Raw genomic sequence first — 24,927 nt, forward strand, 5'->3', positions numbered from 1 at the left:
GTCAATCTGGTCTTGCAGTCTCGGCTGACTGTTCTGTCTACCAGTAGCTGGTGTTTTGCGCCTCTGGTATTCTTGCCAATTCCTTTCTGTGTCACGCTCATGTATTGACCCATGTGCCTGTTCATCCTAGCCGATATGATGCCTGACAGGAGCTTCCATGTAGTACTGAGGCAGGTTATTGGTCGGTAGTTGGAGGGGACCGGTCCCTTCTTGGGGTCCTTGGGGATCAGGACCGTCCGACCTTCGGTTAGCCATTCCGGGTGGCTCTCGTTAACTAGCAGCTGGTTCATTTGTGCTGCCAGACGCTCGTGGAGTGCAGTCAGCTTCTTTAGCCAGTAGGCGTGAACCATGTCGGGCCCTGGTGCTGTCCAACTCTTCATACTGGAGACCCTTTCTTGGATATCTGCCACTGTGATGGTTACTGGACCCTGTTCAGGGAGGTCGCTATGGTCTGCCCTCAGATCCACTAGCCACTGTGCATTGCCATTATGGGTTGCGTCCTTCTCCCATATGCTCTTCCAGTATTGCTCCGTCTCCAGCCTTGGTGGTGCTGTTCTCTTATTATTATTGTTCCCTTGCCACTGAGAGTACACCTTTGCTGGTTCTGTGGAGAACAGCTGGTTTATTCTCCTGCCTTCTATCTCTCTGGTGTACCTCCTCAAGCGGCTGGCCAAGGCTGTGAGTCTTTGCTTGGCAGTTTCCAAGGCCTCAGGTATGGACAGCTTGCTGTATTTCTTATGCACCTTCTTTGTCGCACCTTTCTGCAACTCCGTTAGTTGGCTAACCTCCCTCCGTGCTACTTAGACCTTGCCCTCTAGCCTCCTTCTCCATGGAGGGTACTGCCCCTTGTGTCTGTTCAACTTGTAGCCAAGCATCTCACTGATCACTGCTGCCGTATTGTAGATCAGCTTGTTAGTGTCGGTAATCGTGGTTGTAGGTATTGACCGTAGTGCTGCATTAACATCATCTATATATATATATATATATATATATATATATATATATATATATATATATATATATATATATATTTTGCCCAGACAAGCGCCATCTTATTGTCCTATCCGCCTACTATGTCACACGATGAAAATATTTGAAAGAGTCATTCATGCACGTCTTCGGAAAATCGTCAACGTCACCCCCAATCAGTACGGTTTCTCCTGCTGGAGAATACAAAATAATGCAGTCAATTTTAGAGCGCAGAATTGTTGTAGGGCTGTATTGGTTGACACACCTGTACAATGTTACGTGGAGATCAAGGGCGGTACTTCTGGATTGGCAGGGGGTGGTTTCTATAAGCAACCGGTATCTATGCAAAGAAGGGAAACCCTTCTAAACAGGAAAAGCCATAGAGGAGCCAAGGCAGTAGAAATATGAAATTCACGTACATTCTATATATAGAATTTTCATTGTAATTCACTAAAACACTAAAAGTCCCATAAATTATCCATTAAAGATGTGAAGGCGGCGCCGTCCTCCAAACGCCCTGTCTCCACCACTTCTCTCCAGCAGCCACGGAGGGACAGGAGGAAAGCGGCAGTCACTCTACTTTAATTACCCAGAGTGCCTTTTAATCATTAACTGAGCAAGACTAACCCCGCAGGGGCAGCGCTCCGAGTTACACCCGCTGCTCAAGTGTGTGTCAGGTATCTTGTCTCCCGAAGCAGGCGTCCGGCCGTCACCTCTCTGCTTGTGCGTTTCCCTCCCCTCAGGTCTAGCCGCTGGCAGAATATCCTCTGGTTCCGCTTGTTTCTCTCTCAGCCCAGCTCGCCGGGCCTTCCAAAAACCTGCCCGCATCCACCAGTTGAGCTCCACTCTCCCAGAATGTCCAGCCTGCACACTTGACCTCTCCAGTATTTCAATTTAGCAATCAGAAGTGGACAGAGTCTCTCAAATATACACACTAAAAAACATGCAATTACTGCAAGGATAAAAACACTCAAGAAGTATGAAAACACAATGCACAGCAACACATGCAAAACAACACATACAAAGTCCAGAAAAAGCCATTTCTCCCCCGGATGACATTTTCATCTTGAAGAAGGAGGACCGGAGGGTATGTTCCAACTCCTCAGCCTCCCTGTGAAAATCTATTCCAGGGTGTTGGAAAGGACAGTCCATTCATTTGTCGAACCTCAGATACAGGAGAAACAAGTGTTCCTGGTCGTAGAACACTGGACCAGCTCTTTACCCTTTCGAGGATACTTGAGGATGCATGGGAGTTTGCCCAACTACATGTGTTATTGTTGACCTGGAGAAGGCATTTGACCGTGTCTTTCTGAGTGTTCTGTGGGAGTTGCTTCGGCCGTATGGGGGTGTCTGGCCCATTGCTGCAGGCCATTCAATCCTTATACAACCATTGCAAAAGCTTGGTCCGCATAGCCGGCAATAAGTCGGACTCATTCCCTGTGGGTAATGGGCTCCGCCTGCCCTTTGCCACTGATTCTGTTTGTAATTTTTATGGACAGAATTTCTAGGCGTACCTAAGTGGCAAAAGGCTTTCACGTGGGTGGTCTCAGAATCTCATCTCTGCTTTTCACAGATGATGTGGTGATGGCCTCCAGCTCGCACTGGAACAGTTCACAGCCGAGTGTGAAGTAGTGGGAATCAGAATCAGAATCTCCAAATCTGAGGACATGGTCCTCAGCCATAAAAGGACGGAGTGCCCACTCCGGGTCAGGGACAAGTTTCTGCTCTAAGTGGAGGAGTTCAAGTATCTTGGTGTCTTGTTCACGAGTAATGGGAGAAGGGTATAAAGGGTACATACCAGTCTGTCGTGGTGAAAAGAGAGCTAAGTGTAAAAGCAAAGCTCTCAATTTACTGGTCGATCTACAACCCTACCCTCACATACCCTCCTCCAAAGGGAGATGGCCCACTTCTCTGCGGAGGGAGCAGCGTCTTGGCAGCCAAAAGAATAGCCTGTTTGAAGGCCCAGTGACTTCCCCACAACGGCTCTGAGCCACCCGCAAACCTGCCTTTTTAAAATTTTCTTAATAATTTTCTTAATAAATGGAGCTCTACTCCAAAATAAACTAACCTCTCTTTATTCTCTTAAATAATTGGTCTTCACTATGTTTCTATATAGTAGTATATTTTTTCATTAGTATAATATGAAATTAATTCTGCATGTGTCAAGTTGTGTGCCAATATTTGCTGTGTAGTAGAACTGAGATATTAGTTATTACAAATATTTATTTGAAATAATATTAATAAAATTCTCAAACGGAAAAACATTAAACATAAATATATAAAATATAACTATTTACAGAGAGACAGGAATATAAAGGACCCAGCTTAAAGTGGAAGAGCCTCAGGGAGAAGGAGGAGAAAAATAAGAACATTGTTTCTGCCCTTGAGAGCCTGCTGCCTCATCAGAAAACTACTGATTGCTAGGGTCCAATGTTTCCAAATTTAACACAGCTGCGCTGTTTTCAAAAACGAATTTATAAATTTGAAATTTCACTAATACTCTCGTCTGAGGCGGCATGCTCTCCAGAGTAGGAACAAGGCTGAGGAGGAAATGCTCCATTGGAGACTGGCGTGGCCTCTTCAGCGACTCCAGGATGGCCAGCTCCACCGCCGATGGACCGTCCTGGGACCCGTCCCTCGTCTGCCTCAGAGTTGTCCAACTCTGTGGGGCTGTAAAACAGCACAAAACACAAAGAAAAGAGAAGGCTGCTGCTAGATTTTCATTTTCAACATTGAAAAAAACAGGATATAAACAGATTGGTTGTAGATATTTAGTAAAGGTAATCACAAGGGAATCCAACCGAGTAAAATGTTATCAGTGCTTGCTGTACATCTGTTGCTACAATTACATACCTGTGGGTGCAGCAGCAGGAGCGGAGGGACCTGCTGCAGAATATTGTCTTGACTCAGTCAAGACAATATTAAATGTTAACAGGTTTTAAACAACAGTCATAGAGAAAGTATATACAGTGGTCCCCCATTTACTGCAGCAGGGGTTCTCAGAATAACTAGCCCCTCGCCACTCACTTTATACACTTTTTTTCACACACACGAGCATTACTCACAGTTCCCACAAGTTGATTCTCAAAGTGCAAACCTTCAAAACGTAAAACTATTATTATGCCGCGTTTTTTCTTCGTCTGCCTGCCACTTTCTGCGCCTTTTTCCCTCCCGGTGCAGGTGCCTATTTCCGAATGATGGTTATAGTTATGGGTGTTTTTGTACAGTTTTTTTTTATTGGGCGTGATGGTTATCAAAACCAGGCATGACAAATTTGGCAAGCGCAGGAGACACGATAAGGAGGAGATTTGTCAATCAGGCTGCAGAATGCAATGCGCATTGTTGACAGTTGTACTGTGCAATAAAAAAATCAGCGAAAAAGCGAGGCAGTGATGGATGAACAGCGGGACCACTGTGTGCTGTTTATTAATAAACAATAAAATATATTCCTATATGACAACATGCTAAAGAGCAGAAAGGTATTTGTACATCAGTGGGAAAATAGCGGGGCAGTAGGTGGGCTTGCTAGCTTTCGTGAAGTCAAAAATTTCAAAAGAGAAATGAATAAACTTACCAGGTTGGCAGCTTCACATATCTTCCTCCAAGCTCGGTCCTTTTTATTCCTGTCTCGGTACAGAAAGCAGCTTTTATTATATTTATACAGCAAGAGGACCAGTTAGCTTTGCACAAAAATACCTGGAAGAATTGTCCTTTAGTGCCTGTGCTTTTGTAGTTTTACTTAATTAAAGTCCAGTTTCCTCAGATTTTTTAAGGACACACTGCATATCATTCCAAGATTCACCACATTTTTGGCAAACAACTCTTTGAGAATCACCTTGCTGGTGCAAAAGTACTATTCTCTGCCTGTTAAACTATGTTATGTTTTAGCACTCATAAATCCAACTAAATGGGAACAAATGATGTGTTTTTGTGGCAGGTTGCTAATAACAAAGTGCCTAAAGATCAATTTTAAAATTGGTTCTTTGCTAATTTTTTCTTTTGTAAAAAACACGAAAATGTTCGTGCCTGTAAATTCTGATTCTACCTCTTTACATTAGTAAGACGGACAAAAATTCATGCCTTTGTGGAGACTTGATTGAATTCCCCACATATCTGTTTCAGTTACAGGGGGAAGCTGACCAACCAATCTGCAGTCAATTTCACACTAATCGCTCCATTTGCTGTTGGATAAAAAGACACATTTGATACCATAAGCTTCTCCTTCAGAGTATCAAGACCACAGATTTTTTCCTGCTGAATGATTGCACAGAGGGTTCTCATCTATATATATATATATATATATTAGTGCTGTCAGTGTAAATATAGTTAAAACAATGTTAATGCCATAACCGCACTCGCCGTTAGCGAGTTAACGCAGATTGGCCCGTGCTAATGCGTTGACACCGTACAACCCTAGCCCTAGAAACTACTGAGTACCGTTTTGGGTTGCTGCAATGAAGTTTCAGGAGAATAAACTAGCCCTGTGCATTATTTTTTCTCTCTGATTTTACCCAGTCCATATCAGGATAGATATCCACAGCATGACTTTTATCCCATTAAGAGTGAAAGTGTTACTTTAATTTTTTGAGCAGTATATATATTACTTATTTCTGAATAATATTTTACTGTATATTATTCTGAACATTTTGCATAATGAGTGTGCTGCTTCACTTACTTTAATTACATTTTCAATATACAACTTGTGTCTATTAAGCTAATTTAAAGTTTGTTTGTTTTTTAAAAAAGCCCAAAAAAATTTCCACTTTGCAAAACATCTATCCAATGATGTAAATGTTTTTTTATGTGATAAATCTGTAATAGAGCACAGGAGAGCAGCCTGAAAATCTGTATTAGTGAAAAGCCTGTATTGACTGTGCAGTCAGCCAAGAAATGAGAATGCAGACAGAACTAACAACTAACAGAGAAATAACAACAAACTCTGATCAGTGAGTGGCACTACTGGGACAACTGGATGCTCACCAGTGTCAACATTCTTCATCTTGTGGAACTATAAATGTCAGAGACAGCAACAAGACACTGTGCATCCACCACCATGACTCAGACTGAACTTTGGCTTAAATGTTATAAAAATCTGAAAACCTACTCCCAGTGTGTGCTGGGTGATCGCCCAGTTATCCCACTAGTGCCACCCTCTGATCAAAGTACTGTATATACCTGATCATATGTCTAGAGTGACCAGTGGGGCACGCTTGTGTGGAGTAATTAAGTAAATTCTAATAAAGCTCAGAGGTGGTCTGCAAAAGAAATACATTTAAAACATAGAAAAAACACCAACAAAGGGCTTTCAGGAATAAGTCTGTAAAGGACAATTAGTATGTAATTTCAATGTAATTTTAGATTGTTTTGATATTTTGGGTTTTTTATAGTTTGTTTGTTTTTTTTGTTTTTTTTAGTTAAAATCTCTATAAAGCTCATCAACAGATGAGTGGTTTTGTTTTTAAGTGTTTAAAATCTCGTCGTAGATGATGTATTGACTACGGACCTGATCATGCACAACAGACCAACACCCACAGATAACATGGCAGCCCCAGTCATCACACACCAAAGGAACTTCAACAGTGACTTCAAACCGCTCCACTCTTCCCCCAGACCTGGAAAAATGAAAAGCAAATTTCTCCTTAGCTCGAGTAAGATGCTTGTGATGTTGTCCCTGGTTCAGGAGCAGCTTGATATTAGAAATGTCACAGCTGTATGTCTTATTGTAACATCTGACACCAGCCTCCTTGTAAAGCTTTTTCCACTCATTGCACCAACTTTTCATGAGCGTATTCACAGATCTGTGGTCATCCCCACTGCTTGTTCACTTTTTCCTGCCACACTTTTTCCCTGCAGTCAACCTTCCATTATAATGGTTCAATACAGCACTCTGGAAACAGCCAGCCTTTCCAGTAATGACCTTCTGTGGCTTACCCTCCTTGTGGAGGGTGTCGATGACAGCTGTAAGGTCAGCGGTCTTCCCCATTTTTGTGGCTGCTAACACAAACAGAGATATGCTGTATTTATATTGGCTGAATGGTAATTTACTGAGATCAAAATATATATCCCAGTATTTTGAGATACCGTTACCGTCAAAACTAAAACCCAAAAAGGCTCAAAATATTCCACTTTATAGTGAATGAATATGTTTTTGAATTTAATCACAAATAATAAACTCTTAAACAGGTACATGTGTATACTGACAGTATTCTGGTCAAAACTCGCACCAACAGTCACTTCAAAGCTGTAATAAATTCCCTTCGAGGCTCACATAAGGTCACTGCTGTGATAGCTTGCTATTCTTTATTGCTTTTCCACAGTCCTATACATATTGACCTATTGGCACAGTATAGAGATTCTCTACCAGTGGCTGGTGTTAACCATATTCTGAAACGGCTTCCTGCCTGAAGCTCTCTGCTCAGTCCTCATTGCCCATTATTGACCCAGTCACGAGAGAGAGAGAGATAGAGCGAGAGCCAGTTGGAGAGACAAACAGAGACAAATACAAAGGAGCTTTCCTCTTTGCCGACTTTGTACCATTTAATAGTTTGTTGGAGCTCCACTAGCATGTTTTCATTGATGCTTCCCCACAAGCAGCCAAACTCTTTTCTTCTTTTGCTTACTCCAGCTGACAACTAACCCAGGTAGGCTTTAGTATGTTTTTTCTTACTATATTACTTACTTTTCTTACTATTCTTGTTGTTGTTGTTTTTCTTTTCTCTTTACCCACCATTGATTTATCTTGTTGCCTGAGCAGTACTGTGTCATTTTCTCAGCCTATTGAGTCACAGATGACATTTAGTCTCTGTTTTTCCCATCCTTGGCTCCAGGCCTAACATATGTAAATTAAACCAGCAGTGTCAGTAATGTGGGGAGTTTGGAGAACTGTGGTATCTGAAACTAGAATTCTGTCATCTTCAGCTCTGTGTGACAGTTTTGATCATGTCTAAGGAAGTCACACGAGTAGTGTGTGATCAGTGGCTCTTAAAACATTTTTGCTTTATTCCCACAAGACACTGGTCTGTTCTAAAGGGAAATAAAGTTTCATAAACAGTCTTTGAAAAACAAGCTAATGACATGTGGAATCATTCTTTAAGCTTGCTGAGGCACTAATGAGCCCCACTTATCCAAAGTACTCGGATCCCGTCTCAATTGATCTATAGGCACAAATTTAACACACACTCCCCGATATTAGAAATCATACTTACAATGTTAATGAGCAAAGCAAGAATTCAACGTGTGAGTGACTGGTGTGTACTGTATGTGCCTGTTTCTTAATGTTTATCTTTTGCTTGTGAATGTACTGATGTGTAACAAATTAGAGACTGCAGTTATGTCAGTGAAATCATACTACCTTTTTCCTCATTAAAAGTAATTAAACACTTGTCACTGAAGTGAAAAACTGTCACTTTCAAAATTATTTTTCCAGTTTCCTCAATTTCCTCCAGATTAAGTTCACTGGACCAGATACATTATTCCACCGCAATCAAAAGATCAACGCTTATTGAACCAAATCCAAATTTGGCCTACAGAGACTTGGCAGAGCACTCTGTCCCATGTGCACGCTTATGTACGAGTATGTTTCATGTCTCTATCAAGTGACATGGGGTGTTTGGAAGCAGGGAGAGCCTATCGATCAGCTGGTGGGGGGGAGCGAGTGTTGCGCCTGCAGCTCTCGCTCCATCTGCCCACTGGGTGTGAAGGACACTGATGTGACAGCGCTAATTACAAAGGCAGGAAGCCAGCGCTATAAACATTCACAGCAGCAACTCAAGCGGGCTCTGCCTGGCTAAACCCCACCCTCCACCAGCCACTTTACACCACTCATCCCTCAGGGCGGATTGTATTTCAAGAGTTCTATGTGAAATGAGGCATTATCTGCAAATTCCCATTCAAAGAAATATTGCTGTAGAAATCAGATGTGTGTAAAACAGAAACGTCTGTGACAAACACTAAAAAATGCATGATTACGTTCATCGTTGATGTTTTTGGTTTGTTTGCCTTTTTTGTTATTCATTTGCTGCCAATTAACGGTCTTACATTTTGGTAATCTAAAAAAAACAGTAAAACAGGAATCTAAATTTATGTAAATCTAATTTCAGGTATTTGTACTTGTCTTTTGAGGACAAGAAGTCTGGTTTAAGTCATGGACAAAGTCCCGGTAGATACATGTGTGCTCTGAGTACCTTTTCAGTAAGCAGTCAAGAAAGATTATTTAATTTTACTCTCTATTATGACTAGAATAATATATACATAAGTATGTTTCCTATTAAACCTTGAATAAGCAAGATAGTTGTGCCATCACTGGACAAATAATCAATAATATTCCTTCACTGGATAATGAGTTAAGCAGAGGGTATAGACCTCTGGGCTTTGAATACTGAGGGAAACCGAACATCATCAACAGCTTAGTTTTAGTGATGAAGAAGCACATGCCCATTCTCATCTGGTGATTGGGGCTTTGATGGGGGGGGATAGAAATATCTATTTATTTCCACAACTCCCTTCGTCCAACCCTCTCTTTAGAAATTTCTGATTATTTCAACTTTAAATTGTAATTATGGCTGTCTTAATACAGCATCAGCTCTAATGTTTAGGTTCCTAGGATAGTAGATTTTACTTTATTTTTTACATTTAACCAGTAATACTATTTAATAATAGTTTTCTTTTCAGCTGTAAAAAAATATTAACATATTATTAACCCAGCAAACGTATCTGTTGATGCTGAAAGAGCCTTTGCTCCATTGAGCTTAAGGAAACTGAAGAATGGGGCAATGCCTTCATATTAAGTTCATATTAAGTTACATTGTTACATTGTAACTATAAAAATTCCCTACTCGCCCCTGTGGGCGGTCAATCCTTCAAGCTCAGGTCCTCTACCAGAGGCCTGGGAGCTTGAGGGTCCTGCGCAGTATCTTAGCTGTTCCTAGGACTGCGCTCTTCTGGACAGAGATCTCCGATTGGTTTCCTCAAACAAATGTTGACCGTGAAGCTGAAAACTGTAATTATTCTGTAATTACTGAATTTCATTCACAGCCTGCAACTGGAGTACTTTAAATAATACCATCAATGTATAAAGGAAAGCCCACCCTCAACACCCACCAACAGGAACAAGCTGCCTTTAAGCTCAGCTGGTGGCATCCAATGCCACGTGTGTTACCCTCTCATTTATTTTAATTATGCTCTATTCTATCGACTTGGCCACCCTTTAATTATTTTGCCATTGATCCGCACAGTGACTCAATAAGCAGGTCAGTGAACAGGAGCGGCTTCGGCTGCTGCCGCAGGCTTCGTTCTCAGATACGGAGCAACAGCCAACATACACACGTGCACATATGTACAGAGGGGACAGTGCCATCTTAGGTTTCGATTAAAAAAGGGAACCCGAGAGATAAATATGTGCGCACTTTTACACTGTGCATTACACAGCAAACACACACAGTCTGCCTAGACTGTCTTGTCACTCTCTCTTCCTCTTTAGCAGGATGGAGCATGGAGACCGAGGGATGGGAGTCTCTCACCTTCGCTACGAGGATGAGGAGGGTGAGTGTGTGTGTACCTGTGTGCTATCCATGTATTGGATCTATCACACACTGGCCCCATGAGCTTATAAAAATGGGAAAGCCATTCTACCCATTTTAGATTTTTATGTTACCATGACAGATCACACTAACTTCTAATTTTCAATTTGTTTTTAATTTTTTCTGAGAGCCTGTGTGGGTGACTGTTGTTAATGTGCTGCAAATGAGCAGTGTGTGTGTGTGTATTTTGGGGGGTCTTTGGGGAGTTGTTGTATGCATGTTTGTGTAGCTTTACACTAAGCAGCAGCTCGGCAGGTTCTTTATCCAAACATCAAATATTGGCTTGTGTCTCCCTGTAGTTTAGTAATTCCATCTGGAGTTGTGTGTGCAGTTAGTGCAATTAGTTTTACAGCACTATTCAAATTGCCAGCAGATGATCAAACTCACATCATCCAGGATTTTGCTGCAAAATGGAGGTTGTGCAAGCCAAGCTACGAGACTGTGACTGTCAATAGGCCTAATTTTCTTTATTTCTGTGTCAACAGTGACAAATCGCAACATGCTGCAGTTGTTAATAACCACACAAGAGCTGCGAAACATAATTTATTCTGTTCGTTATAGTAGTTTAACATTCATTAAAACACTCCTGAGTATGAGGGATTAATGAAAAATCTCATTAGGTAATCTGCCAGTGTTGCTGGCTGTCAGTCAACCAATTCAGAGCTGTTCATTTAGCATTCACTGCAACCGCCTGTGTTACAGAAATCTGTTCTAAATGACACCTGTTCTTAAAAATTATTGCCACCTTCTGTATATCTGGAACTCTCCAATCTATGACCAAGAACTGTATATATTTGTCCACAGATCATCAGTCCATCTACATTGGTGTGCCAGTAGCTCGAAGATATCGACGTAAACGCAGGCGAAGGCGTTCTAGTCAAGAGGGTAGTGATATGGATAGAGACAGACATTACAGCCACCACAGACACCAGGAGCATGATCGGTACACAGAGATAGATATGGAGGAGGGACTCATGGATTCAGCAGAGCAAAGTCTCCAAGACATCAACCGTACAAGTAAGTCAGCGGTGAGAGACATGACATGACTTGTGACATGTCTTGTCTGTCAAACACCAGTCTGGAAAGGTGCTTTTGTCACACTGAAAGAGAAAGAGCCTGAACTCTTCTGTTGAGGGCTGGAGTCTACTAATTTCATGTCAGATGTTTAATGATTCTAGGCAGCTCTAACCAATCAATGAAAACGACATTTTTCACCCTTTGTGAGACAGCTTTATTAAATCATGGGAAACAAGACTGTTGTTGTCATTGTGACATACTTTGATGTCACCTTTGCACTGAAGAAACACATTTTTAACATGAAACATGAAGTTTATTGGAGGTTTCCTTATGCTACAGTCCCACTAGGGAAATAGTGATTACCGATTGTCGTTCATTGCAAACATGTGCAATGAACTATTCATTTTTTTAATGACTGCTTCAAAGCTGAGGCCAGGTCTGTGACCATTCACAATCAGCTGCCACTTACAAAGTGACCTCAGGTCTCAAGAAGGCTATAACAATGTAACAATAACATGGAGTCAGTCTGCTATCAGTTTGCAATTGTATGTCGTCAGGTTGCAATCCTTTTTTTCCTTTTGTTTTTATTGTTTTTTAATCTTTTAAGTTGACCCAGCTTAATAGGAGAAGCACTCCTGAAAAGCCAGAGTGCTCCTTGTTGCTGAAATAACAGTCTGCTCCTCCAGCTCTCTCTGAGCCTTTCATGTGCAACAATTTCATGTGCTCTTTCAGAAATTGCTTTAGTTACGTCTCATATATATAACTCATTTTCTGCACATTGGTGTCTTTTATTTGAACATTTAAAAATAGCCTTTCATATTGCTTCCTCCCAGCATTTTTAACAAAGAACAGCAGGAGTCCGAGACAGCCTGAGAGTGGCTACCTTCTGTTTCAGGTTTGAGTAATAAGTAGTTTGGCAGAACACTGCTGTTGTGGCTTTCAAAACTTTTTCCAGGAAAGTTGCCCACTCTCTTAAATCAGTATGGTGCCATCAGTGGAAAGGCAGCAGAGGTGTTTACTTTGCCTTGATTGTATGCTTACATCAACACAACCTTTTGGAATCCACGTGCCACCTCTGTACATGGTGGTCAGCTGGAGGACAAGAACATGGACAAAGACGTACAACAAAACAATGAGAGAAAATAGTAATCCATTACTTAGAATTAAGGAAGTCGTACTCTACATCAAACAGCAAATGTTGGAGGGTAGAATGCATTCTTTGATTTTACAGTATTGATTTCACAATCGCATGCCATTCAGAAAAAAAACTGCCGAAAGATATTTAAGTCAAATGTAGTAGTTATCAATAGAAACTTCAATAATATTGATCAATGGTAGTTTAAAAGACAAAGCTTGTTGATTTTAATTACAGTCTATAGGTTTGCAGCCCTATTCACAGCTGGCAACTCATTACCCCAAAACCCCACGCATGAACACAGAGTCCTGCTCAATCTCCCTGCAGATACAATGATACAATGGATTGGAAGCACAGTAGAGTTGTGAATGACTAACTGTAATCAGGCAGCACTGAGTGATCCAGGCTTCAGTATGACAGTCATTACTGCTGGGACAGCAGATGAAAATAACAGAATGATTATGCTCAAAATATGGTGACAATTAAAATATTTAAAGTGAAAACTTTGGTTGCACTTTACAGATTGAAATGTCAATTTCAGTGTTTGATTCAACTACTAAGGAAATGCACTATTGTAGCTGCAGTGGAAGAGAAACTGACAATATGGAAAAGATTGTAATTAAGTATTAGCTGAAACCAGTAACTTGACTGTAAAACAAGTGATTACAAAAGCAAGTCTAAATGGAGGGTTCTACTTTTGTAAATGATGCCATGTTTTTATGGATGGTCATTTTGCTGTAAAGAAATCAGCCACACAAACTCGCTTTGTGTAGCAGATTTAATGAAGACAAAACAAAGGTACAAAAAAAAATCTGTAAAACAACGGTCGCATGTTTTAGGTGAATTTTTTGCAAGATCCTCGGGTATTTTAAAGCAAATACAAATTCTAATAATGTCGAAAACATCCTTTCCTTCCATCAAGTGTCTCCAGCGGCAGAGCGGCTACGTTACATCCTAAATGAAGACGATGACATGCCGACACCAACGCTCTTCACTGAGATGGACACTCTACAGAGAGAAGGAGACGAGCTAGAGTGGAAGGAGTCTGCCAGGTGGATGACACTCAAACAGACAACAGAGGGAAAATATAAAACAAATTGTGTGCTTTTCCTGGTTGGCTGGTTTAGAATGTCTTCTTGTAAAAAAAAAAAAAAAAGCGACTGCGACATAAAATGAAGGACAATTTTCCAGCTGCATGGTTTATAGCTTGTTTAAAGTGTATTCAGCACTAGAATTTTGTTGGGATGGAATTTCAGAGGAACAACATTTCAAAATTAGAAAACTGGAAAAGAAAATATGTTGAAATCATGATTGAATTTACCTTCTTGAACACAGCTCTCTGGGTTCGCATAAAATTGCCGTTCTTGTTCATGGAGGTGGTTTAAATTGCATATTGTGCTTTCTAAATTGTGCTTGCTAAGGTGTCAGGTAAATCATCAGTAAAGTAAAGCATGATTGGGCCTGTGCACCTTTATGCAAGACCAGGCTCTTAGGAGTTTTTACTGCAGGTTTGCATTAGACAAAGGAGTTATATATCACTTCCATTGTCCACTATCTGTTGTTAGAGAACATCTAGTGCATGAGTCTGTGTATCATGGTTAGAGCACACTATGGAAATTTCATGGACTGGAAGCATGTAGTTTCCATATATGCTTGATTAGGTCGTGACTTATCAATCATATATGGTTGCAATGAATATATGGGAACGTTTATGTTATAACAACTTATTTTTTATGTTACTCCAATATTATGGCAGCAGTGTTCAACACAAAAGTCAAAATCTTAATATCTTTGCATTGCAAATCTTGCACAAATGTCACAGACCAAATTTAAATGTGCTGTAGTGAATAAATGTCAAAGAAGAGATTCTCCAGTTCAGTGGCTACAAATAGCAAAAATGCAGTCGTGTTAGTCTGGAACACTGTGTGAAACATGGATTTAGCTACGGTGACATCAACTGTTGATATGTGATGTCCTATTTTGACGCCTCAAGATTTTGGTTTTAGAAGAACTTTGTGACAAGGAGATTCTAGTGGTGAAACCAATGAGCATACCCTAAGTATTTATCCTTTTTAAAAAAAACTTAATATGATCAAGATTTACAAAACAGCCTTAATTTTTGTATTTCATATGTCCCAGAATGAAGCTATAACATGATCATGATTGACATATGGTTTTTAAATTCATTCAGGCATATCTGGGAGGAAACCAGCAGCCAGTAACCTGTTTGTGTCTCCTGTTTAACCAGTAGTCTGCTGTGCATCGACTCACAATCACAAACAAATAAAAGATCATTTTTTAGAGTCCTTGTTAAATCTCAGCCCAAACACACCTTTACATGCTTCTCAGATCATCTATGACAGCGGTCCCCAACCTTTTTGCGCCATGGACAAGTTTGTGCCCGACAATATTTTCACGGACCGGCCTTTAATGTGTTGCGGATAAATACAACAAAATAAAACGAGTACCGGGACCGAAAAAAGAAGATTTATTCATAACACACGTGAAAAGACCCAGGAAAACCGAGTTAATGAAAAAAACGATAACAAAATAACGCTAAAAACCGATAAAAACCCTGAAAACCATAAATTTCACACCCGAGTCTCAAGTCTCGCAGCCCGGTACCAAACGACTCACGAACAGGAACCGGTCCGTGGCCCGGGGGTTGGGGACCGCTGATCTATGATGATTGAAGCTGCTTTTAGGTCTCATGTGGGGCAAGATACAGAAAGAACTAATCTGGACAGGGAAGAAGTATTGCTAACAATAAGGAATGGGAATTTTATGTACTAATTAGAATATTCACAGAAGTCATCTTGCTGTATTTGCATTCTGCTTAGAATCACATTCAATTAGAATTTCAACTTCTCAAAATTACATTATAGAGTCACCAAAAAGAAACTGGTATCTGTAATTGGTAGTACTACTGCTCTACCTATTAAATGTTAAAAAGCATTTCAATATTAGGTCAGCATATCTGAAAAGAGTATGCTAATCAGAGCGACATATCTTAAATACGGTAACTCATCAGAAATGATTATGCTAATTAAGGCAGTAAAATATTGTTATCAAGGACACCATGAGCCCTTGTAATGAAGTGTACGGTGTGAGCTGCTAAAAAAATCAGACTAATGGTGTTCTATAAATTTATAGCACTAATAACAGCGTTAAGCAAATAGAGGCTTGGATCTAGGATAGTGATGTTGCTCAGTACTGATTATTACTTAAGTAGTTAGTGCTGCTCCGAGAGACTCCTGCTAAATGAAAATAACTTGCAAAAACCAATGACATATACTAAGCAGTGGCCCTGTTGAGTTTTCTTTCTTTTCTTTCTTTCTTTCTTTCTTTCTTTCTTTCTTTCTTTTTAATAATTGTTTTGGGCTTTTTTAGCCTTTTGTTGTTATTTGATGGTGGAGAGAAGACAGGAACGCTGGGGAAAAACCAGAGTAATGTCATGTAGTAATTGGCCTCAAGTAGGATTTGAACACTAGTCTCTGCATTAACCATTAATCAGCACCCCAGACATGAAATTTTAGGTAAATTGTATTCTCACCTATTCTGTCTCTCTGCATGTTCTTGCTGCCTTTAGGTGGGTGAAGTTCGAGGAAAAGGTAGAGGAGGGAGGGGAAAGGTGGAGTAAACCCCATGTGTCCACACTGTCCCTGCACAGTCTTTTTGAGCTCAGGACATGTCTCCAGACAGGAACAGTGCTGCTGGATTTGGACGGCTACTCGCTGCCTCAAATAGTTGGTGAGATATTCACATTTATAACTGCACGTCTTTATGTGTGAATAAGCAGTCAGAATTCACTGTTTTCAATAAGTGCGCTGCAAGCCTAGCAGCTCTTTAGCTATTTGGTATTTTTTATGTTTTGGGGGGTTTTGCAACATATTTTATATTTGTAACCATTTAGCTAACATAATTAAGCTAACAATCATGTTAGCTAAATATATTATACTCCATTTCCACATAAGTAATAAAACAACAAATACATTAATAATACGTGAATAATAGAAGTATATCAAAATATCAGTATGTAATTTTAGTAAGTTATGAAACAGCTGTACTTTATAAAATGAAACATTGTTTGAGTTGCTTTTGCTAAACAAACTGATTGGTGATTCATTTTAACACCTATACCTGGCTTTCTCTGCTATTACATTTTTGTAAAATATATATTAGTTAACCCTCTATAGACACCCTCTTTATTGAGGTTTTGCAGTCACACAACTACTCACATGTATGTGATGGCAAGTGAGTTAGAGACTAGAGACTGGTCTGCAACCATCTGGCAACCACTGGTTAGGAAGAAAAAAATATTTATTACATGACTAGTTGGCATGTGGTTGGTAAAGGTTGATGCCAGTTCCTGTAAGATCAATTGCTTAATCCCCAAACGCACAGGTCCAGACACGGGTCAGTGATCTCCTGGCAACCACCAGTCATTAAATGTGTATTTCCTGACCGGTTGGCGAAAGCCTTCTTATGACCATCTTAGTCACTAACAGATTGGTGTTGATACTGACACCCGATAACTTCCTTTAACTATTATTTTAGCACAAACTAGTGCCACAGTAACATTACTGATAGGTTTGTAGCATAAACCTATTCGCTGGAACGTTAAGACAATATAATTACACTGCAAGCAAGACGCAAGTAGGCAAACTTCTTCATGTTACTCGTGCACGGGAGAGAACCAGACAAACGCCGTTCCTTCGCTTGACCCCAGTAGCTCTCGTCCGTCCTCCCGTAACACTGTCCTTTTATTGAGGTTACATGAATATGCATAGGTTCATTAACATACGACGTCTACATACAAACAAAGAGTACCTTGCCTGTGTGTGTGTGTGTGTGTGTTGCTGATCAAAGGGTCAAACATCCTTGGTCAGGAAGAGGGTAGACTAGACCCCCCCCGGTGAGGAAGTCCAGCAGTTCATCTAAACAGAAAAGCACTTAGACTAGAACAGACGTAGCTACGTTAATCCTACCATAAAACAATTAAGACAAGATGCGACCTCTTCCCGTGCTCCCAGGATGTAGGTGTGCATTCTAGTGTGGAATACACACCAAGCCTCTGTAGCCTGTTAAAGATCACACAACTTATCACTACACAATTGATTATACACCTCTAAGCATATATGGTTAAATATTTCTAAGCATAAATGACAATCAACAATACAAACTCTAACAATTACCTACAGCTGTAAATTGCTTTATCATTTTCCCTTGCTTTATGAATAACCCTGCATCATGACCTTTTTCATCTTTCCCTTTTGCATATCCAAAAGCTCAAAGTATAGCTACAAATGCATTAGTATGGAGTCAATAAAGTATAAAAAAATACAGTTAAAGACAAGAAAAAAATCAATGAGTAAATGTATTGTTTGCCAGTTCTCAGTAAAAATCAATGCTTAATAAACTGCAGGAACATTTTCTAGCACATATCAGATCTTTTTATATTTCCTTAATTTTCCACTCGCTGGTCAAGTGATTGATAAGATTGTTTTAAAAGTGGTGCTCCGATATTCAAAACCAGGTCACATTTTTCTCAGTAGTAGTTTGTTGTAGATGGTTATTGATATTTTTAACGATTTTGTATAGTATAGATGTACCTTTATCCTTCTACATAGCCTGAATTTAGATAAGCTTTCTTTTCTCTAAGTATTCTCTGGGAATAGTTCTCCAGGCTTCGTGAAGTAGACTCCAAAGCTCTTTGGATGTTGGCTGCATTTTGTTTCATTACATGTCATGATGATTCCACACTGCTTCAGTAATGTTGAGGACTCTGAGGAAGTTCTGTTGTGTCTTTTTGTGTTCAAGTATGCCTTTACTGCATTGGCAGTGTGTTGGGGATCATTGTCATGCTGGAAAATGAAGCAGCTGCTAATCACATCCTTTCTAGGTAGCATAGCATAGTGGATCATAATCTGATTAATTGTAATTCCATCAGTTTTGCTGACAGACCCTCCACAATGTTAATGCTTCACAATAATGAATGTTTAAACATTTATTATTGTTCCTTATTGAAACAGAATTTTTTAAATTGCATTTTTCTTATGTAACTTGACATACCTCAGCCTTTATTCCCTGTTTCTATTTGTTAAAAATGGCTTCTTGTCAATCACCCTTCCACTGAGACCATTTCTGATAAAGCTTCAGTGAATTGCAGAGCTATCAGCTGAGTGTCTCCTGTGTCAGGTCTTTGTTGGATTTATTGCAATTTGTTCAGGACATGACTTTAGATACTGTTCAGCTCTGTTGTAGATAGTTGTTTTGGCCTGTAACTTCTTATTTTATATATTTATAGAAGAATAATCTATAAATGAATAAATACTGTAATAAAGCTAATAAATATCAAATATTTATTATATATACAATGTTTTCAGCTAATAGCTCTTTGGGATTCACCTTGTGTTTGCAAAAATTGGATTTTATGCCTGTCAAACTGTTTTAGCTTTGGAATTTTTCATAAATTCAACCAAAGAAATGGGAACAAACAAATAGTGACAGGCTGCTAGTAACAAACATAGATTCATCCCTTGAGTTAGGTCTGTTACCTAACTATTAGTGAAGTCTTTTTTATGCCTGAATTCAAAAGTAAGTGTTAGATGACTTAGCTAAGAAAAAAAACATTCTTGTTAAAATGGTCAGATACATAGACTGGGCTGAAAATGAGTGAAAAAGCAGACAATGGTTGAAGGGAAAAAACAGAGAACTATTGCCCAAGACAATTTTAAAATTAAAGGAAGAAGTAACCAAGTAAAACAGTCTGGCTTCTCTGAAGCAAAATGTAAAGAAGTGCCCACTCAAGATTATTGCACAGTACAGCATAGAAATCGTAGTTTCCTGAATATTTTTTCTTTACCATTTTCTGTGTTAAAGAGAACAGTTGGTGTGTTTCTGAAATTTTAAACACATTACTGGCCAAAATCTTTCTTCTTGTATCAATTTGTGTGATCTGGACCAACAGAAGACAACAAATTCACATGACACCACTTTTTATTTTGCGTCTCATACAAATTCATTTTAAGCTGTCCTTGTGTCATTTCACAATATTTTATCTCTGTATTCCCCAAGACATAACCTTAAATTACCCACACAGATAGATAAAAATGTCTTGTCAGTGGTGGTGAAGGCAGTAGCACATTTGACCCTGAATCACAGTGGCGCTGGTCCATTGTGCTGTCCTGTCCTCTTTAAATGTGATTTGATCTTGTTCTGAAATGATTACTTCACTTCCTTCCAAGGTGCTATTAATATATCTGGGTTTTCTGTCTAGAGCTCAAATGCAGCAGGTTTGTGTGCTTTTTAGCACACTGTGATTTTTAAAATGAGCAAACGGTGAATGATTTTGACTAATTCGTTCTTGTCTTCTGCTTTGTATGAATATAATCTTTAATTAATTTGATCTCCTTGTTCATGCACAATAGCTGTCAGCCTTTCTCTCACTATGATAAAAAGCATCCTGCTGTTCATTTAATTGAACTTTTATGCAACTGCAGAGTCAGACAATTTTTATAGGGTTGATCAGGCTGAGACCATTGGTTTAATTTGGGTGGCACAGAAGCTGACGTCTTGTTAATTAAGAGCCAATTTCTTTTGGTCACTCATTCGCAAAATTCACTTGTGCGTGCATGACTACCATGTAGAAGCCCACCATAAGGAGTCACATTATAGTAAGCTTTTTGTGTAACTATAAATAGCTTTTTTATTGACAATTAAACATTTCCTTACTGTTTATAAAGCTCAAATGATAGATTTAAAACATGGCCATATGGTAATAAGAGTACATTTCTGCTGGCAATCATGCTTAAAATTTTACCAAACAACTAATAGTTGTTTGGTGGCCACTGGTCAGACTCCTAAGAGAACATGCAAATGATAATAGTGTACAGTCATACCACTTTGATAGGCACAAGCACAACCCGTTGTTCCTAAGTGGCATGAGCCAGTCTCAGGGGCAAATGAGACTGCGTCATTTTTTTACACTGAACAACAAGTTGCCATTTCAAATAACAAGTTAGACCATTTTAGATGTGGATGTAGACAGCATAACAGAACCATAGACGTATAATTTACACAGAAATTTATACTTATCATCAGTATATGCAAAGCATTCATTATATTACACGATAGCAGACTACAGTCAGTGTTATGAAACTCTTTTTCAACTCTAACTTCCAGTTAGGAACTCTTAAGATGTGAAATTTTGTGTCTCTTTTCTAGATGACATCATTGAGAGACAGATAGAGGAAGGCATGATATCTCATGATCTCAGAGAAAAGATCAGTTTTGTCCTGCTGAGGAAGCATCGACACCAGACCAAGAAACCGATCCACCGTTCCTTAGCTGACATTGGCAAGTCCAGCTCTTCTACCAGTGAGTGACCCAACTTGTGACACAGATTGACCTGCCCTGTGTAGCTCTGTGTGAATAATCCATGAGAGACCAATATTCTAAGTATAGCAGGGGTGGGTGATTAACTTTCTCAAGGGACCACATGATGAACCGAGACTGTTGGGGAGAGGCGCAGCAGTAAGCTGAACTCATTTCTGCTCAGTGTTAATTTTATCTCATTATAAACGACTACTAGTAAGAGTAGATGTTATAATTTGGCCATAATTGTGGCTCATTGGGAAAATTGATTGCTCATTCCTAGTCTACAGGATAACAGGTAGTTGACCTGCCAAAGTATTACATCAGCTTGAGTTTCCCCTGACTGATAATATTAAACACATTGTTGGAGAGCTAGCATTATGAAATGCCATCACATGAAACAACACTGTGAATCCCTAATTATAGCAATTCTTTTTCTTTGTCGTTGGCAAGGGCAAGGCAAGGCAAGTTTATTTGTATAGCACAATTCAACAACAATGTGATTCAAAGTGCTTTACAGAGACATTAGAAACAAAAACAAATAAAAAGCATGATTTAAAATTGATTAAAACAAGCAAACTAACTAACTAACTAATTAACAAACAAACAAACAAAACTATATAAAATCAAAACAGGTAAAATCAGAACAATAGATAAAATCAGTAGTTAAAATGTTAGTTTTGAAATTTAAGCTTAAAAGTGTGGATTTGGTTCTTTATTCAAATGCAGCTGAGAACAGGTGAGTCTTCAACCTAGATTTAAATGAACTGAGTGTTTCAGCTGATCTGAGGCTTTCTGGGAGTTTGTTCCAGATATAAGGAGCATAAAAGCTGAATGCAGCTTCTCCGTGTCTGGTTCTGACTCTGGGAACTGATAAAAGACCGGATCCAGATGACCTGAGGGATCTGGAAGGTTCATACTGGGTCAGGAGGCTTGGCTTCATTCTGGGCTGACATGTAATTTTGATGCTACTGAGAAATGAATTATGCATATATTTAACTCACTCACTGAATGAATGAACACTCTTGAGTCAACAAGGCTCATATCCTCCACAGGGGACGTATTAATGTTTGATGAGTTAATTACCACTGTAGCATTTTCACATATCATCAAGACAGGACACATGGTGTTCAAGAAATCATAAAGCATCACCTCCAATCACTGATTCTGTTGTGTTTCTCTTCCTGCTTCCCTTCCCATGGCAGATCGGAATGTTGGACCCCGAGGTGGAACAGGTCCGGGGCAAATGGCCAACTTCAACAGGTCCACAGAGGACCTCCAAATAAAGCAGCAGCCAGCAGCCAACTATGGCCGCCTGCGTGAGTGTCAGGTTTTGGCTTGTGAAGCCGGTTGATGTTTTTTCAAAATAAAAGTCATTATATTTTTCCTTGTTTTAAGAGCACTGTGAAGAGTCAAAGCCTATATAACCATAATTGTATCATCCTACAATCTCCAAATAACACATTATAGTTTCACTTGTAGATTGCTGTTTAACATTTCTGCATATGTGAAGACTGAATAAATAAATTCAGGACACCAAGCTCAGATTGTTAGCTCATATTTACAGACCAATCAGTATCCTCTGAGCACATTTATGTACTCAGAGGATACTGATTTGTCAAAGCCATCTCTCCTAATTCTGGATTTTCATTCTAACACATGGAAAATTTGCTCTTTAGTGATTCTTGAGCATAAATAAGGACGGGAAAAAATAGACATTAAGAGTGACTACTTCATGACTGTCATGGGCTGGGTCTGTGACCCAGCATTTTGAGTTCATGATATATTGTTTATTTATGGGGAAATGTTAAGTTCTTGTTTTGTATTATTAGTTAGAACTTGAGGCTTCATGTTTTGCCATTTAGCGTTTGGGTTTAGCTCATCTAGCTCCCAAAAAACCCCTAAGTGGTTCAGCCTTAGTGCTGTTATTGGATCCCCTCATTTCCCCTTTCCCTGGGTTTTGGTCCCACCTGCCCTTTGTGTTTCATGTCTCATGTGTCAATGTTGTTTGGTCTGCCTCATCGTGTTCTCCTGTTTATTTTGAAAGTCCAGTTTTCATGTCATTGTGTTTGAGTTTACATTTCCTGTGCATGGTTATGTTCATCCTTGTCAGCTGTTTCCTCATGTGTCTCGACTTCCCCTGATCACCTCATGTGTGTATTTAAGTCCTCTGTTTTCTATGTTTCGTTGTCAGGTTGTCTGTTTGCATCCCCATAGTGTTTTGTCATAGTTTACTCAGTGTTCATAGTTTTGTCATAGTATTTTCACTGAGTTTCTTAGTTCTTTAGTTTCTGAGTGTTCACAGTTTTCTTAGTTTTCATTTCAGCGTCTTTCAGTGTCTGCTTCTGGGTCCTGTAAACTAAACTTATCGGCGCACCCCGCCGTGACAATGACATCATATGGTGGCATTCATAAGAGAATGAGATTGACAATATAGTGTAGATGAAACTGAGATGATGGGGAAAATGGTGGACAGGAGGGGAAAGCAGGTCAGAAAGCAATGAACTGAAATGACGCATTATTTCATTGATCAGTAAAATGCACACACATGCTGACACAAAAGTACTGTCAATAAATGACAGCTTTTTGGATTTTTAGAGGTATTTTTACTTTTTCAGTTACATGGATATCACATAGTGCACCGTAGATAATTATCCTTCAGTGTAGTGAATGTATATCGTAATAGTATTGAGCCCCTGGATTCCCACCTCTAATGACAAGAATTATGGCTGCTGAAGTATTCAGTATATATATATATATATATATATATATATATATATATATATCTCATAAAATACTTTTGATTTTTTAAAGATTGATTTCCAAGACTTACATCATCCTACAAGTTACACCCAGTGTGGTTAAACTGAAAGTGAAGGAAATGGGAAAAGTAGCACCAAAAGAACAAAAAATACAAAAGACAAACTGTTTCCTGATTTAAAATGATGATCTCCAAATACATTACAATGATCTACAACTTTGCAATACACTCTATACCAGAGGTGGCCAACTCCAGGACTCGAGAGCCGGTGTCCTGCAGGTTTTAGATGTGTCCTTGATCCATCACAGCTGATTTAAATGGCTACATTATCTCCTCAACATTTTTTGAAGTTCTCCAGAGGCCTGGTAATGAACTAATTATTTGATTCAGGTGTGTTGACCCAGGGTGTTATCTAAAACCTGCAGGACACCGTCTCTCGAGGCCTAGAGCTGGCCACCCCTGCTCTATACTATATACAATATACTACAGCCTTTACAACCTCACCACTAACTGTGACAAAACTAAAAACATACTTTCTGTCCTTACTTCCAAAATGCATGAACATCATAAAATAAGACTTTATGGCATCTGTAGTGCATTAGACTGTGAAGATTTACCCAATAGCTTTATCTCATAGAATTTATGTGCCAGTTATCAATTTCAGGCCTGAAATGATTCCAAGTAGGTGGATATAAAGAGTAATAACTGTATAACTGTCCCAACCTCGCAGGTCACGCCCAGAGCAGGAGTATGAATGATATTGCGGACACTCCAAGCACAGACCAGGTGAGTTATTACTGAAACCAGCTCATTACATTCAGTATGTCAGGGATACAGCCTTCACATGCGTAAGGCTTTTTAAAAGTGTGTTTTATAGTTGTGTGGCTTTGGTTTGATCCTGACAATGACCAAATTCATGTTCCTGTCTTTTCTACTGGCAAATGTCTATCTGCCTGCACTGAGGGAATCTCTGGAGGATACATTTATTTCCACTCTGTTGCCTTTCATGATTGGACAGATTGCCTACCAGTAAGGCATTTCATTGTATTGAATTGCTGTTTCTTCATCGCTCATCAATTTTTCATTGCACC

At 39.4% G+C, this 24,927-nt stretch overlaps 1 protein-coding gene across 3 annotated transcripts in view; it reads left to right on the forward strand.

Annotated features, from left to right (window-relative positions):
- Window positions 1-7,444: 7,444 nt before the first annotated feature.
- slc4a5a (solute carrier family 4 member 5a) overlaps window positions 7,445-24,927 on the forward strand; it is a 41,305-nt gene continuing 23,822 nt past the window's right edge. For 2 of the 3 annotated variants that reach the window (XM_085424869.1, XM_085424871.1), the window contains exons 1-8: window positions 7,446-7,610; window positions 10,448-10,509; window positions 11,352-11,564; window positions 13,622-13,751; window positions 16,289-16,449; window positions 20,926-21,078; window positions 22,281-22,394; window positions 24,567-24,622. In XM_085424869.1, the coding sequence (XP_085280995.1) occupies window positions 10,452-10,509; window positions 11,352-11,564; window positions 13,622-13,751; window positions 16,289-16,449; window positions 20,926-21,078; window positions 22,281-22,394; window positions 24,567-24,622 (885 nt within the window). In that variant the 5' untranslated portion in view covers window positions 7,446-7,610; window positions 10,448-10,451. Of the gene's footprint in view, window positions 7,611-10,447; window positions 10,510-11,351; window positions 11,565-13,621; window positions 13,752-16,288; window positions 16,450-20,925; window positions 21,079-22,280; window positions 22,395-24,566; window positions 24,623-24,927 lie in introns of all 3 variants that reach the window. The other variant, XM_085424870.1, reaches the window with a different exon arrangement.

The sequence above is a fragment of the Rhamphochromis longiceps genome, linkage group LG12 (assembly GCF_057381845.1).
Source record: "Rhamphochromis longiceps isolate RC_006_pf linkage group LG12, R_longiceps_female_GT1.1, whole genome shotgun sequence".
Taxonomy (NCBI): domain Eukaryota; kingdom Metazoa; phylum Chordata; class Actinopteri; order Cichliformes; family Cichlidae; genus Rhamphochromis; species Rhamphochromis longiceps.